The sequence below is a fragment of the Alligator sinensis genome, unplaced genomic scaffold (genome assembly GCF_000455745.1).
Source record: "Alligator sinensis unplaced genomic scaffold, ASM45574v1 scaffold471_2, whole genome shotgun sequence".
In the NCBI taxonomy this organism is placed as follows: domain Eukaryota; kingdom Metazoa; phylum Chordata; order Crocodylia; family Alligatoridae; genus Alligator; species Alligator sinensis.
In genome coordinates, this window is record NW_005842143.1 from 855,617 (window position 1) to 871,083 (window position 15,467).

Sequence of the window (15,467 nt, forward strand, 5' to 3'; positions counted from 1 at the left end):
AAGGGTGATTAGAATACAAAAGCCAGGAGGGGAGGAGAGTGAGGGGAGTGGGGGCAGTACTGGGAGAGGCAAATAAGCAAGCAATAAACTCCTAGGACCATAGGGTTTTTCATACTGCCTGCCTGGAGGAATCAGAGAGAGAGATCCTTGAACACACAGGCTGAGGCAAGAAACCACCTTTATGGTCTTTAAGTTTCAAAGTAAACTTTATAGCCCAGATTCCTCTGACTGCCCACTCAGCCCAGCACACAAATCCCAGGGTTTTCCAGCTCCTGCCCAGCCCAGGCAGGGCCTGCTCGTCCTATCCTGCAGAACCTGTGGCTGCAGGGGGCCCCGCAGCCAAGGGGCCGTGCTCCGCTTGCTCCCCAGCCGCCTGCGGCATGTTTAAAGGGCTCGATGCAGGCAGGGAGTCCCTTCCTGTCCAAACATGGGAGGTGTTCCTGGCTCTGCTCCCACCCTGGCCCCATCCCCAGCTCTGGGGAGAGAACCCAAGCATCCCCAGCACGTGCTGTCCCCACCCCATGCCCCCGCAGCTCAGCCCACATGTGCACAGACCAGCGCCGACTATTTTATTTCAGTGAGTTTATACCACAATTAACCACAATTTTGATTTTTTGATAGATCAGGGGGCCCCAAAACTATACCTTGCAGGGGGCCCCAAAAAATTGTGGGCTGGCCCTGGGCCCAGGCCCAACTACCAAACCCCATTTCAGCATGTGGACCCCTGACACTTCTACTACCCCTGCCCAGCACATTACACTGTCTCCTAACTGCCTGACATCCTGGAAGCAGGCTTCAAGTCTCAGTCTTTTCAATCTGCTTATGCCAGCAAAGAAAAGGTTTTGAAGTCTCAAAGAAACAGAAGCCATGAGCCTTTCAAAAAACTCTAAACTACACAGCCTTGAATGTTTTCCAAGCATGTTTTTGACTCTGTTGTAGAGATGTCACATGGGGGATAATTCTCATGGTTCTTTACACATCTTTTTACTTTACCATTAAGCTGCTCATAGCAGGGCTAATTTCAAGTGGCAGGGATGTGACATTCACATAATCCCAAACTTTTTTCTTCCAAGACAGCATAACACGCTGTCCCAGCAGGGATCTCTGGCAGAGTTTCTCATATCACACATCAGCCACTGGTAACATTTTTAAAATGCAATGCTTGGGGCATAATCCTGAACTGTGGCTGCCAAGAGGTCAGCACACTTTAGGAAGAAAAGCTAAAGAGCAGTGGATGCTGCCCTGGTGCCCCCCCTGACCTAAGCCCACCCAGGTCCTGCTTTTTTGGTAAACTGAACAGCTGCAAGCAGGAGGAGGGTTGCCACAGAGATGCCAGAAGAGACACTAGGGAATCTCTGCAGTAGCCAATGTTCCCTCTATACTGAGTAAAGTGCCTGGGGAGCAATTCAGGTGGTTTCAGGACACTGATATGAAGCTGGAAATAGCAAGGCTCTGGGTGAGAGGTGAATGGTAAGGAAGGAAAGATAAGAAAAGATTAAAAAAAGAGGAAGAAAAGGTGAAGGAGAAAAGGAAGGGTGGTGAAGAGGGCTGAGCAAACTGGAGAAGCAGAATAAAAGGAACAAAAAAAAAAGACAAAGAAACCCTATCTTAGCAGACAGCAGTGGTACTCTGGTTGCTAGCATGTGCAAAACTCTACAGTGCCACATGTCTACGGCTAGTGCTATCCATTCTAGTTAGATTCAATTTGCATGTGTGTGCTACCAAGTGACATGTTTGCACCCTCAATTTGCTATGTAGACCAAGGGATAGTCCTGGGTTTGTGGGGAGCCCTCTGAACAGAATACCACTCTGCTACTTAGTGCAAGGAGGAATGATGGAGAAACCTTTTAACCAGAGAGGGACAAGCAACATAACAAGCCCTGACTGTCTGCAAGACTGCCTGGATCCAGCCAAATCTGGGCCAGTGGAAGTAGCTGTTGTAGAATAGTTTTCACATATGTCCAGGGGGGTAACAACCAGAAGTATGTCCATAATCATAATAATTAACACAATAATCAACTTGTTATGGGCAAAATATCAGTAGCATAAAGAAGACAGGGAGCTATTTGAATTTAGAGAAGCTGCAGAGACCTGAAGGAAGGAGTGTGATGGTGAAGAGGAGATAAAATGTAAAGGGAATGGGTTGGTTAAGCTTTCTAACCTCTCTAGTGATTCCTTCTGTCCTTCTGTCCTCTGTGATAACCTCATAGGACTAAAACACACATTTATGATTTGTGTGCTTACAGTTAGTAGGCCATCAGGAAACTGCGCTAAAAGGTTTCTTAAAGAGATTTAAAATTTTGGGCATGATTCAAATCTAATATCTAAATGACTTTTTTATTAAAAGCTTTTAAATAGAAGCTAGTGTAGTAAGGCTGCAAAAACCAAAACCATGAGGGCTACTTTGGAGGGAATTTGCTATAAACCTCTTCCCCTACCTCGCAGAAGCTTTCTAAATTATTACACTGTAAAATGTAATTCTTTTTATCTTCAATGTAATTACATTTGCTATGGCACATGTGTCAATACAGTGCACTTATTTTGTTCCTGATTAACTGAACTCTGATCTAGGAAAGTAATGGAGAGAAATATTAGTCTCTACAGAGATTCCTGGGATGGCCCAAAACCCTTTCACCTCAAGAAATAAAAGCATTAACAGCTCTAATCTCGGAAGTCAGAAGGGAAAATGATTGGCTTGAGTCTGCTCAAACTGTTGACACAAATGGAGTTACTATGATATAAAGCAGATTGAAGATTCACAGGCACAGTCCCCAGATTCATGACATCTAGAACTGATGGTTCAGGGATTTGATGTAATTCAGATCCAAGCAAAGTCTAAATGTCTGGATCCTGGAACTAAGCTATCTAAAAGGGATTTCTTTGTTGTTCTAGAACAGATGCTGTAAAGCCCAGAAGATCTGGCCTTTTGCAAGATTTTCTGTATGAGACAATTTTGATCCAGATGCGAGTATAACAAAAATAGTATTTCTCCTGATATTGCAATAGCTCAAACAGAAGTAAGAAGTGCCAAAGCACACAAGAAAAGAAAAGAAAAAGGAATGCTAAAAATTAGCTGAACTCTGTGACATTATTTTGAATTTGGACAAAAGCTGAAGTTGATTGTTACTTAATTTGAAAAAGATGATTGTTATGTAATTTGAACAAGATCAGTATGAACACAAGAGTATTCATACCTTACAAACTCTGACTTTTAACCTTTGATGCCAGAAAGCTGTATCAGCTATCACATTTCTTCAGTTCTGGGCTTTTGATAAACCAAGACTGGGCAGCCCCCCTGTCTCAGCCCCAATTCCTCCCTTGCTGTGGGGGAGGGGAGGCAGGCATTGATTTGCTCCCCCACCACAACAGACGTACCAGCTTACCAGTTTGTCGTAACTCGAAAAGTTGTAAGTCGAGGACTGCCTGTATACTCAGATGAGAATACTTAAGTAATTTCCCAGAGAAATCCATGTTATAAAACAATACTTCTGAGATGAAGAGCCAATAATTTGCCACTACAAAGCTAAAAGATGCTCCCCCACCACTTTCCATATATCCTTAATAGTTTACTCATAAGTTTCTTTTCTGAGGACACTGCCCATGTCACGATATGTAGTATCAGGACATGCTTTAAGTTGATGCAAGGAACACAAACTCCAGGAGCCCTTGCTTGGGAAGAGGGCAGGTGAGGCTTTAGACAATACTAATTCTAGGCAGAATGGAGAGAAGGAGCAGTAAGACAGAAAGGCAATGGTATGCTTGTGTAACCCAAAGAAAAACTTTGTATCTTTCCTGAGGGTATAATTAGGATCTGGATTCAAAGGGGCTGGTGTTTGGTATTAGAGGAGGAAGGATAACAATAGATCATCACAATGTCACAGAAAACTGTGAAAGTAATTTTAAAGAGTGACTTAGGCACCTAAGCCTCATTGATTTTCAAACCACTTGGGTTATGTCTGTCTTGAAATCAGAGGTGTGATTCAGCATTAAAGGCTATACACGACCAGGTTTTAATCTAGCTAGCATGCCTGATGTTAGCAACAAAGATATAGTGGCTTGAGTTTGGTGCTGGGTAGTGACTTGAATGCATATTGAGGACCCCTGGCAAGCTTATGAAACCTTCCCAAAAATCTATGCTGCCATGTATTCACTGCTATTGATACCTGTGCTTGAGCGGGCCGGGAGCGCCCCGAGCCCTTTTTTGCGCTGCACGCGGGGGCGGAGAGGGAAGGCCTTCGCTCTGGAATTAGGCACGGACGCGTATCGGTAGTTTAAAAGATTGTTTACTTACACCGAGATGGCAATGGTGTAGGCTGGAAAGCTTGATTAAGTTGCAGTTACAGACAGACACAACACAGACGGTCTCGTGGAGGTTGCTAGGCTCCACGGTGCAGAGCTCCGGATGCTCTGGGTGAACAGGCCACCAATGTAGAAATCATAAATACGTCTTATATTAGTCGCACTCGAAGACGGGAAGAGGTGGGCGGTGGATCAGGCCGCCACGCTCCTCTGGATCTCACACAGGGTTTCTATTACCCTGCCGTGTACCCAGAGTCCCCACGAGATGGATGTGGAGTCCTCTTCGGCTTGGGCGGAAACTGCTCAAGCCTTTTATACGGCTAACAGGCCAATCGTGAATAATTTAGCACTAGCCAATCACGGGGAACAAATTTGCATACCGGTGGCGGGAACTCTTTTGCACCGTGCATTCCTCTTGCAACATGAGCAATGCACCCTGCAAAAGAAGCTGCAGAAAAGGCGGGAAACTGGTCCCTGCACCGGAGTTTCCTCTTGCTACAGGAAACTCCCATGCAATGCTCTGCAACTTAACGTGGATAATTCTGATGCCGAAGCGCACACACACAATCATGCCTTTTGGGTCATGACAAACCTTAATGTGAGTAACTTTATTATTATTATTATTATTATTATTATTATTATTACAACAACAATAATAATAATACATTTTTATTTCATTCCTTGTTCCCAAAGTTGAAGTTACTTTATGGGGTGTAGAAGGAAAAACTGAAGACAGAGCTTAGCACCTTCTGCTATTAATTGCCACTTGTATAACTTCCAATAATGAAAATGTTATTTTCTCTATGTTGTTTTGTTTTGTGTGCACGCATACTTGGCCTTTGGAGGGCAAAGCTGTGCTTTGTGGTGTCAAACTGCTTCCTATGAGTAAGGACTAGAACTGATGCTCTATTGTAGATGTTCTTTAGTGCTGCTTAGTTCAAAGGGTGGCAGTGATCACTTTTCTGAACTTACTTGAATCTTTTTTGGTCTCCCTTGACCTGATTAAATCATCTTCCATTTCCTTAGAGCCATCCATGTGCACTATCTGCTCCTTCTATATTGTGTGCCACCTTTCATTTTTTCAAGACAAAATCAGATCTCTAGTGAACAGGTGCAATTCTACAGAGTGGTTCCTGCATGCAAGAGCCTTAAGTTTGGCTCTGCAGCTTCCTTGGTATTCATTCTACAGGGTCTCAGTGGGTTTGCCAATAGCTGCAGGATATCTCTTCAGCTCCCAAGAGACTGGTTGCTTTGTAGTGCCAAATGTGACCCATAGCCCTAAAGAATAAAAATCCCAATATTTGTATAGTGCTCTGTAGTAGAGAGGTAGTTAGCTCTATTAGTCTGAAGTCAGACAGAAGGCAGGATAGATATGCACTTCTATAGATTAACTATATATCACAAGCTTTCTTGAACCCAAGTTTACTTCACTAGATGCTGTGAAAGGACATACAGAAAGCAGAGTATAAGAAGAGATTAGAAAACAAAAGACAAGGGAGTGTGGAGAGAGCAAGAGCGCACGAGGGATAGGAAACAGGGGCGCTATAGTGAAACATTTACAGTTGTAATAGTCCACTACCTTTTAAAATTCCTCTGGACTGAAAGATCTTGAGCCCATGTGCTGCTTCTGTTGATCATTTAGCACTTCGGGACCCTGATCCTGACTGGAGCCTTTCCTGCTTTAGTAATATAAATAATAAATAATAATAAATACAGATGCAGACTGACCAGAGATGCTGAACTCTTGGTCTGTGGGCCAAATCCAGTCCATGGAACCATGGCATCTGATCTGTGAAGCTCACTCTGAGTAAGGAAATTTGGTGGCAGTTAACACTGCTACATCTCCCACTGCCAGATTTCCAAGTCCCACATAGATAGACAAGGGCTGAGCTGTTGCTGCATGGCTAGAGAGGGCCCCAGCTGCACTTGCCCTCCATGCCAAATCAGCCTACCCTGCACCTGCCCCACATGCATGGTCAACCCCCAGCCACGCTCACTCCATGGGCTAGAATGGGCCCACTGGCCAGATCAGGCCTGCAAAGAGACCTGGCACTGCAGATCTGACCCATGGGGCAAAAAGTTTGAGCACCACTGGACTAGACAATAACATTCCTGATCTGATTAATGAAGGGGTTTCAGTACAGTTATGACCTTCCTATATAGCTGTTTGAGAGATTCCAGCTATTCTGGCTATTGGTTTAGTACGGTGCTTCAGCAGTGTCTTTAGATGCATCACATTAGAGGATGAGTCTAAATGTGAACAAAATGGGGCTAAGAAGGTTCATCAGGAATTTTGTCCAGGCATATAGGACAGAATAAGAGAAAACATGGAGATGTTTAGGGAAAAATCTGAAGATGGAAACTCCGGGGAAATAAAAAGCGGTTGACATCACGATGAATTAACAGAGCATAATAATAGAAATAATCCTTAGGCTAATGCTAAAGAAGAAAACAGAATATGTTTTATGTTCCTGAAGTTTTCACAAGTGTATTTTTTTTTATAAGAACAGAGTAGTATTTGCTTACCAAACATAATGGTGACCCAGTCTTAACTAGTGTTTCTGAGCTCTTTCACAATAGAAATGTTAAATAATAATAATAATGTTTCATTCAAGCTTCAGCTCTTAAATAGCAGGCTAGCTAACTGAATGGTTTGACAACAGGTAATTTTCATCACTCCGCACGCGGGGGCGGAGAGGGAAGGCCTTCGCTCTGGAATTAGGCACGGACGCGTATCGGTAGTTTAAAAGATTGTTTACTTACACCGAGATGGCAGTGGTGTAGGCTGGAAAGCTTGATTAAGTTGCAGTTACAGACAGACATAACACAGACGGTCTCGTGGAGGTTGCTAGGCTCCACGGTGCAGAGCTCCGGATGCTCTGGGTGAACAGGCCACCAATGTAGAAATCGTAAATACGTCTTATATTAGTCGCGCTCGAAGACGGGAAGAGGTGGGTGGTGGATCAGGCCGCCACGCTCCTCTGGATCTCACACAGGGTTTCTATTACCCTGCCGTGTACCCAGAGTCCCCACAAGATGGATGTGGAGTCCTCTTCGGCTTGGGCGGAAACTGCTCAAGCCTCTTATACGGCTAACAGGCCAATCGCTAGCCGCCACGTGTGAATAATTTAGCACTAGCCAATCACGGGGAACGAATTTGCATACCGGTGGCGGGAACTCTTTTGCACCGTGCATTCCTCTTGCAACTCGAGCAATGCACTCTGCAAAAGAAGCTGCAGAAAAGGCAGGAAACTGGTCCCTGCACCGGAGTTTCCTCTTGCTACAGGAAACTCCCGTGCAATGCTCTGCAACTTAACGTGGATAATTCTGATGCCGAAGCACACACACACAATCATGCCTTTTGGATCATGACAGTGCTAAGTGGGCTTTGTGTGGATATGCCTACCTGTGCTCCATCACACTGCCTAACTGTTGTGTAGACATGTCCTCATGTGCTTTTATAAATTGCACTCTCAATGGTTAGGAATAAATGTTGCATTTGTCCCTGGTCACATTAGACTAGTTGTGCCTTTGCTTGTCCTGATACAGAAATATCTCTGGATTAGCATGTACACACATTGCACAGGGTTTAGTGGGCAGCTGAAAGCAGACCAGATTTTCTGCCGCTGTTTTAATGGTGCAATCCTGGGATAACTCTTTAACTGTTAGTACTTCTTATCCTGTGAACCTTTTTTAGGATTTACCTTAGGACAATAGAGATGGATGTCTAAACAACTGCAATTTGTTCTGGGATAAAGTGGTTTATCCCAGGACAAATGAGATGTCTGTTTGTAGCCATTCTAACACTTCTGCCAGTTCAGGGCTGAGGGTCTGGGATAGAAGAGTCCACTGGTCTGCATATGAGAGAGAGGGAGAGGGGGATTTGGAACAATAATGAGGACTAAGACAAAAAAGAAATATCAAGTGAAATCCTATGGGGCTGAGTGAGACGGCAGGGAATTTTGGTTGGCAGAGAAAGTCAGGTGAGAGGAACATGAGAGAATGTGAGATAACAGCAGGTCTGAGTAGGGCAGAGGGGAAATGCACATCTGTAACTTGTCATGTGGATTTTTTTCCCTATATTTACCATGTTAGGTCCAATAAGGAGCCTTCTTTCCCTGTTAACAGATTTGATTTGGCCCTGCTGACACTTGGGCTCTTTAATTAAACTCTCCGGTATCTCCTCTTCGTCAGTCGCTATCTGTGGAAAACCTCCATGATCTATGATCTAAGAGCAGTAACTCTCCTAAACCTCAGAGGAGTTTATTAAAATGATGCAGGTCGATGCTTTCTTCCAACTTAATCAGGCTGATAACAACAGAGATTGTTTACAGGGGAATCCCATCTGAATTCTTCTTGCAAACATTTGTCATGTATAGAATATGCTGAGCAGCAGACTATTTTAATATAATAGAAACTAAGGGATTTATGATCAGGTTAGCAAGGAGGTGGATGATGAAGGATGCAACAAAATGTTCTGATCAGGTGGGCTATTCTAAAATCCCACCAATGAGATGTGTGAGCCAGTTCTGCAGTGTAGCCAAGCCTCAGCCTGCTGCATTAGGCTGCTTTAGTGTTTACTGGATCTGATACAGAGAGAGCTGCTTTCAGCTGTGCTGCTGCTTGAAGAAGGTGGGGTGGGGGAGTGTGTCTGAATGTGACTTTCATCCCATGCAAGGGATTGCATCTTAAGAGACTGCTCTATTCTCTCTGTAGAGCCTCTCCGATCATTCAATTGGCAAAGACCCACAGGCCGTGAGGACAGGTCAAAGGCAGTGAGTATCTCTTATATGTCTCTGTGTCTGTCTGTCTGGAATGCCTTTTTCCATGTTGAATTCATCTAACTTTCTGCATATAGTGGTGGATGTAGTCTCTTTAGAAATCTCTGATCTCACATTTTAAACCTATGTGCTGTTAGTTTTCTCCCTTGTGATGGCATCTTTATTCATGTTTAACTAACATCCTGGGATGATTCCACAATATCATCTTGTTGAAGTTGGATATCAGTCACAACAAATTTCCCCTCTTGGTCCTCTATGTGGTCCTTCAACCCATGTATCTGATGATGCTGACAATCTACTTTGGGAGGGAAAAGAGTTAGTTTGTGTGGTGAGACTGTTGGGGTGAGCTCCGTACACAGATTTCTACAGGAACCACTTCTACATGGTCACAGATTGGATATACTGAGGTTTAATCGATTACCTCCATCTGCAGCAGAGGGAAATATTGGCGAGTTGGGAGATGGAAAGGAGAGATCACCAGAGCCTCATGTTCACCATCCTTGGACATGTGGTTATTGCACTGAAAAGAGAAATCCCTTGGGATCTGGGCGAAGTTCACCAGGGCTCAGTTGTGTGGGTCACTGTGGCAGAAGTCGTTGTGTAGGACAGAGAAGGAAGGTGCAGAGGGGACAGAACAATGGTAAATCAGAAGCCCAAGACAAGTGCAGAGTGGTCTCGTGGCAGAAGCATCCAGGCTGGACTGCCACAGCCTGTGTGGATATGTGATAGAGGAGAGCCAATAGGTGTCCAGCTCCAACCTCAATGGCCAGTGCTAGTATGGCAGTGGGAAAGAGAAATCTTTGCTCCTGGATTCTAGGAAATCATGCGTTGTGGCATGAAACATGGATGAGACTGTGTTAATGAGGAAATTCAAAGGGGCTTAAGAATTACAGGGATTGATTTCAGCTGAAACACAGTGGAAGGCAGACGGTCAGGATAGGGATTAAGAAAATGCACTCATTGGCACGTAACACAATCCTTGTTCCATTAGTTTAGTAGGGATGAGGCTTTGTGCATTTTTAATGTAATCAGGTTTTAAAATGGATGCTGTATTTGGCAGCAGCAGCCGTGGAAATTCTTTGGTCCCAAAGATGGGCAGCCTCCTTTCCTCTCCACTCCACAGATAGTCTTCTTTCTCTTCCACTCCTTTGTCTTCTGCTAAGTGGTCTCTTATAAGAGTGCCTGTACACATGTCAATGTTACCATGTACGTGTGATGAAAATTTCCCTTTGCGTGGCTTAATGGCGTCACCCTTTACACGTACACGAGTTTTGGGGGTTTTAAATGTGTGTGCATCGTCACGAACTAAACCACGTCTCAATGTAGTTTAGTTTGCAAGGCTTCAACTTGGAACATTTCAGCCATTAATTTGTCAGCTCGCTCCCCAGCCATGGGAGAGGTGGGCAGGCTCCGCTGAAAAAAGAAAGGATCAGGCCCCTAGCTACTTTCGTGTTCAGCAGCTGCCTGTGGTCGCCAAGACACCTGGGGCCACCTGGGAACAGGCTGGCTTGCCTCTGGGGCAGTGTGGGGAGGTGGCAGGAGGGCAGGTGGGTTTTGCTGGTGGCTGGAGAAGGCAGCAGGGACAGTGCACGGGGCACTGGGAGCAAATAGTTGGATCAGATGACTCTGAGCTGGGGCAGCACCTGGCCCACTAGCAGCGCCCCCAGCTGGCCCCAGGGGGCACTGTCACCACAGAGGAAAGGACCAGGGCCCCTTGCAGCTCAGGGGCCACTTGGCCTGCTGGCAGCTCACCCCCCTTCCGTGGGAGAGGTGGGCAGGCTCCACTGAAAAAAAAGGATCAGGCCCCTTGCCACTTCTGCTTTCAGTGGGCACCTGCAGCCACCAGGACAATGATGTGTATACAGTGACAGAAAAATAAAACCCACTGTTTCAATTTAGGGGGCATAGACTACAACCCTGAAGGACTAAACCCCCATCACATGTACAAGTGCCCTTAAGGGTAAAAGGATAGGGTGGTAGTCAGATGCCTCCCCTCTATTGGGATGAGGCGGTAAGCCAAGTGCAGGTCCATCCCACTCTGAGTCCCACCAGTTTCCTGCCTGGTACACCCTTGCCTTTCTTTGTGGAATGAGATTCATTCAGCAGGCAAAGAAATGAGCAGCAGCTGTGCTGAAGCCTAAGATCCCTGCCCACCTTCTTTGTCCTTTTCTCCTTCCCCTCAGACTTTCACAGATTGTGCATTTCTGTCCCTGCTGTATGCAGGCAGGCAGACTCCAAGATTCCCTGAGGTTGGATACACCAGAAATTATGCTTGCATTTTTTATGCGACTGCTTAAGCCTGTGATAGATAGAGAACCAGTATCCACAGAAGCGTGAAGTCTTCATATTATTTTATTTACAGGGTAGTTGAAGTGCCAGTAACACCAACCATGACGTGGAGGGATGACAGGGGCAAGAGGTAGTTTGGTCTCCTTAACCAGTTCAGTCCTGAGCTGTACCCATTGTGGAGAGACTTCCAATGGTGTTGAATGGCATGTACCATAATGTCAAATCTTGTCACTCCGTGGTGAGCTGAGACTGCCTGGCTTATTTCACTTAGACCTGAAGTTGGACTTAAACCTCGGTCCTAGCAGTTTAAAGGAGGGACAGCACTGCCTGCTATGATCAACTTTCGACTCTTGAACAGCTTCCACTGAAAATTCAACACACCCCATTTTAGGAGGCAAGAAAATTAAATGTGTTGAGAACAGGTGCCCCTCCTTTTGCAGAGGACTTTTTTGATTTTAAGTGACAGGATATGAAACAGTAAATCCTTTCTCCCCGCGATCTTATCTCCTGCAAACAGCATTGACTGCCTTACAAACCAGACAATTACAGGGTTAACTGGTAACCGGATGCCTGCATGGCTGCCTTGCTGATTCCATGGAGGTAACTAAAAAGAAATAATGCATTTTTCACCCTTTCCTATCTTGTTGCCTTCTCCCTTGTCTGATAAGACTTTAAGCTCAATGCAGTGTAGCTCTTCCTGCCTGCCTTTTCTTCTCCACCTCCCCTGGATCCTGCTTTTTTATTTTCCCTCCCATGTGCAGTCTTGGAAGTCAGGTCAGCGTTCCACCAATGACAAGCCCCTTTTTTGCTGCAGTGTCTCTGTCTTCCATGTACTGTACTGTTATTCCCTGATGATCTTAGACATCAGAGAAGTTTAAGTGGTGTTGAGATAATGCATGTCACACCTCTGCTGAACAATCAACCAGGCAGAGCAGGAAAGGACAAAGGTTTTTGAGGAGGGTTGAGTCCTGCTGTAAAAGGTACCAAGAAGGTCGTAGAATACACACAAAGAGCACCAGAATCATGCATATAGTTATAGAAGAAGAGCATGCCCTTTTGTATGTAATGTTTCTGCATCAATGTTTCCAATCCTTGTGGAGTTTTATCCCAAGACCTTTGGTCACAGGTCCATAGTTTGGTGCAATTATAATTCCTATTATTAAAGATTTTGATATTTTGCAATAGTAAAATTCTCCAAGATGTTCACGATGCATCAGGGAGATTTACTCATTGCATTCAATTAACATTTAATCTGCTCTAAAATTATATGAAAATGTGCTATAATGTAAACTATCTGAGGGAGAAAAAAGAAAGGAAAAACTGGACGTGATGAAAATTGGGTCATGGACTAATGTTAAGCGTTCTGCAAAGAAATTATATACGGAACAGAAACATGTTTTGCTCCCCTCTGCAGTCACAAAAACCATTGTCCATCTGTTTTGCAGTAGAGTTAAGAGAAACTTCTGTGAATCTGTGAAGAGGGTCCCTCTAGGTAAGGACGGGGTTCAATACCAGAAGAGTGTGGACTAGATTACTGAATTTTCCTCTTCTCATCACCTGAAGAAGATGGTCTCATTTACTGTAGGGAGAATCCTCCAGTCTTTGTGCTGGAGAAGGGATAATGAATGATGTATTTCTTGTTCCTTTAAACACCATGTAAAACAATATAGAATGTGCCAGTATAGAATGATGCATCTATATGTGTGACTGCTTTTAGCTTTCTTTCTGATGACCTGGTGCCTGTGTCCTCCCAGTCAAATTGTTATGCAATTGCTACAATGTTGTGCATGTGTCTCCTAAACACTGGATTGGTGGGGATGTGATGGGTGTGTGGAGAGCTGAACATGTCTTAGAAGAAGACACGATAAAGTGATTCCCTGCATGGATAAATATGTATTTATTGCGGTAACTAGCTCTGGTCATCCTGAGTCCACAAAGTCTACAGAGTCCAAAATCCCAGTAGGCTGTTATGACTGTGTATTATAAAATGACACATAGAACCAATTTATCATCCTTTCTGCCTCCCTACATGTGAGTGGTCATGATATTTGTGCCATTCTTGTACTGGGAAACAGCTGGGACTGATTTTTGGCATGCTTTTCCAGTTTCCCCTTCTAACCTTTAGCACAGAGCTTCACAGGGAACCATTCTAAGCCTGTAGCTTTTCAATTCAGTTCACCACTCTTACCAGCAGACCCCCTTCTGAGCAAGGGCTTAAAGTGGGATGGATATTTCAGCTCTATCTGCCGAAACAAAAATCCCATCCCAGCTACTCTCAGAAAGGCTATATCCTTAGAGTCCCTACATGGAGGTCTCATTAGATACAGAGCCAGTGAGATCTTACATTACATATTTCCAGCTAGATTTCTAACTGTCATCTTCTCTGGTTCTCCCCCATCCACACCCTACTCCCCCATGTTGACTGCAGGAACAGAGGGATGAGGACTCGCTTGGGCTGCCTATCTCACAAATCAGACTCATGCAATGATTTCACAGCTATTCTTCCTGACAAGCCCAACAGGGCTTTGAAGTAAGTATAAATGTACCTTTCCTGCTTACCCTTTCTATTTTTTATTTCCCTTCTTTTACTGTGTTTTTTAGGCGTTGAGTCCCAATCCTGCAGCCGGAAAAATAGGAAGGAAACCTAAGACCTTGAAAAAGCACAACTTTCTTAGACAATACCTGGATCATACATATACTGGAGCAGATTCTCTTCTCAGACAGGATATGCAGTCCAGCCTGACTGATGTAAGAGAGAACTGTGTGCACATATCTGAGGATGGAATTTGACCTACTATAATTACAAATATAATTCTGAGTGGTCAGCCCTGTCGTGAGATGATCAGAGCAACTTCACTCTATAGCCTTATTTTGACCTACAATAGCAGAAGCATTTAATTGATGTTCTAAGTCTTGTGATTAAAGTCCACAACAGGCAGCTCAGTTGAATGCAGCCAACTGGGTACCTGGACATTACAGCTAACCACTGCTGTAGGCTCCTGTATCAACATATGCTAGGGCTGCTATAACTCTTGGGACAGACTCTTTACTTGGCTAATCCAAAGTCATGGTCTAATAAAACTCTTTTCAAGCCTAGAAGCTTTCCAGGCAACTTCCTCAGCGGTTTGTAGTAGGGCTCTTTGCATAAATAATGAATGATTATTACTTCCTTCTTTCATTTTTTTAGAAGACTATCAACAGAGGAAGCTACAAGATGGGCAGATTCCTTTGATATACTTCTGTCGCATAAATGTGAGTAGAAAAAATGCCCTGTCTGAATATATACTTTTTCATAAATGTTTGTTGAGGATGGAATATGGGCAGGGTATATTTTAAATGATCAGAGTGGAAGGGCAATAGCCCTCCACAATAAGTTACCATAATCTTCTTTAGCCAAGGTATCTGGAGTACAGTCACAGTAACTTGCTGGAAGGAGTATTGTCCAGTGAAAGTAGAGGACAAACTAGGAAAAACATCCCTTGGTTTCTAATCCTGATCCTATATTGACTTACTAGGTGACCTGGGGTAATTCATATAGGGTCAAATTCTGGTTTTATACATACTTTTAAGCAGGGGAGGGCAATTATTTCAGGCGGAGGGTCAATTACCGAGTTTAGGCAAGTGGTCAAGGGGTTTTGCCATCTCAGAACCAGAAAAATAGCAAAACCCAGAATACAGTTATCTAAAAATAAAAAAGCTACAACATCATTCATTTGATTTAAAAAAATATTTTTGTCCTGATTTACATGTGTTTGTGTAGTGTACATAGAGGTGATTGCACAATAGCTTAAATGAAGTCTTACTCTTGTATATTGTGGAGAGGGAGGGTGGGAGGTATGGAGGGGTGGGTATAGGTTTGTGGGGGGCTGTTGGTGTGTGGATATGTGAGGTACAAGTGGATATGAGGCACACACATTTCCCTCCCTCACTGAGCACGCCCACACACAGTCTCCCCTTCCCTTCCTCCCTCCCTCCCTCCCTCACTGCACGCACGCACGCACGCATGCACGCACGCACCCCCCGTCTCCTGTTCCTGGCCCTGGGGTACTGGCATGGGCCCTGTGCTCCTGCAATCCAGCCATGGAGCCAGGGGCCATG

At 44.4% G+C, this 15,467-nt stretch overlaps 1 protein-coding gene across 2 annotated transcripts in view; it reads left to right on the forward strand.

The window, feature by feature from the left end:
• Positions 1-15,467, forward strand: part of RGS8 (regulator of G protein signaling 8) — a 42,534-nt gene that overhangs the window by 11,828 nt on the left and 15,239 nt on the right. The window contains exons 2-4 of one of the 2 annotated variants that reach the window (XM_025206180.1): positions 9,016-9,074; positions 13,798-13,899; positions 14,557-14,621. In XM_025206180.1, coding sequence (XP_025061965.1) covers positions 9,016-9,074; positions 13,798-13,899; positions 14,557-14,621 — 226 coding nt within the window. Of the gene's footprint in view, positions 1-9,015; positions 9,075-11,943; positions 11,970-13,797; positions 13,900-14,556; positions 14,622-15,467 lie in introns of those variants that run through there. The other variant, XM_025206181.1, reaches the window with a different exon arrangement.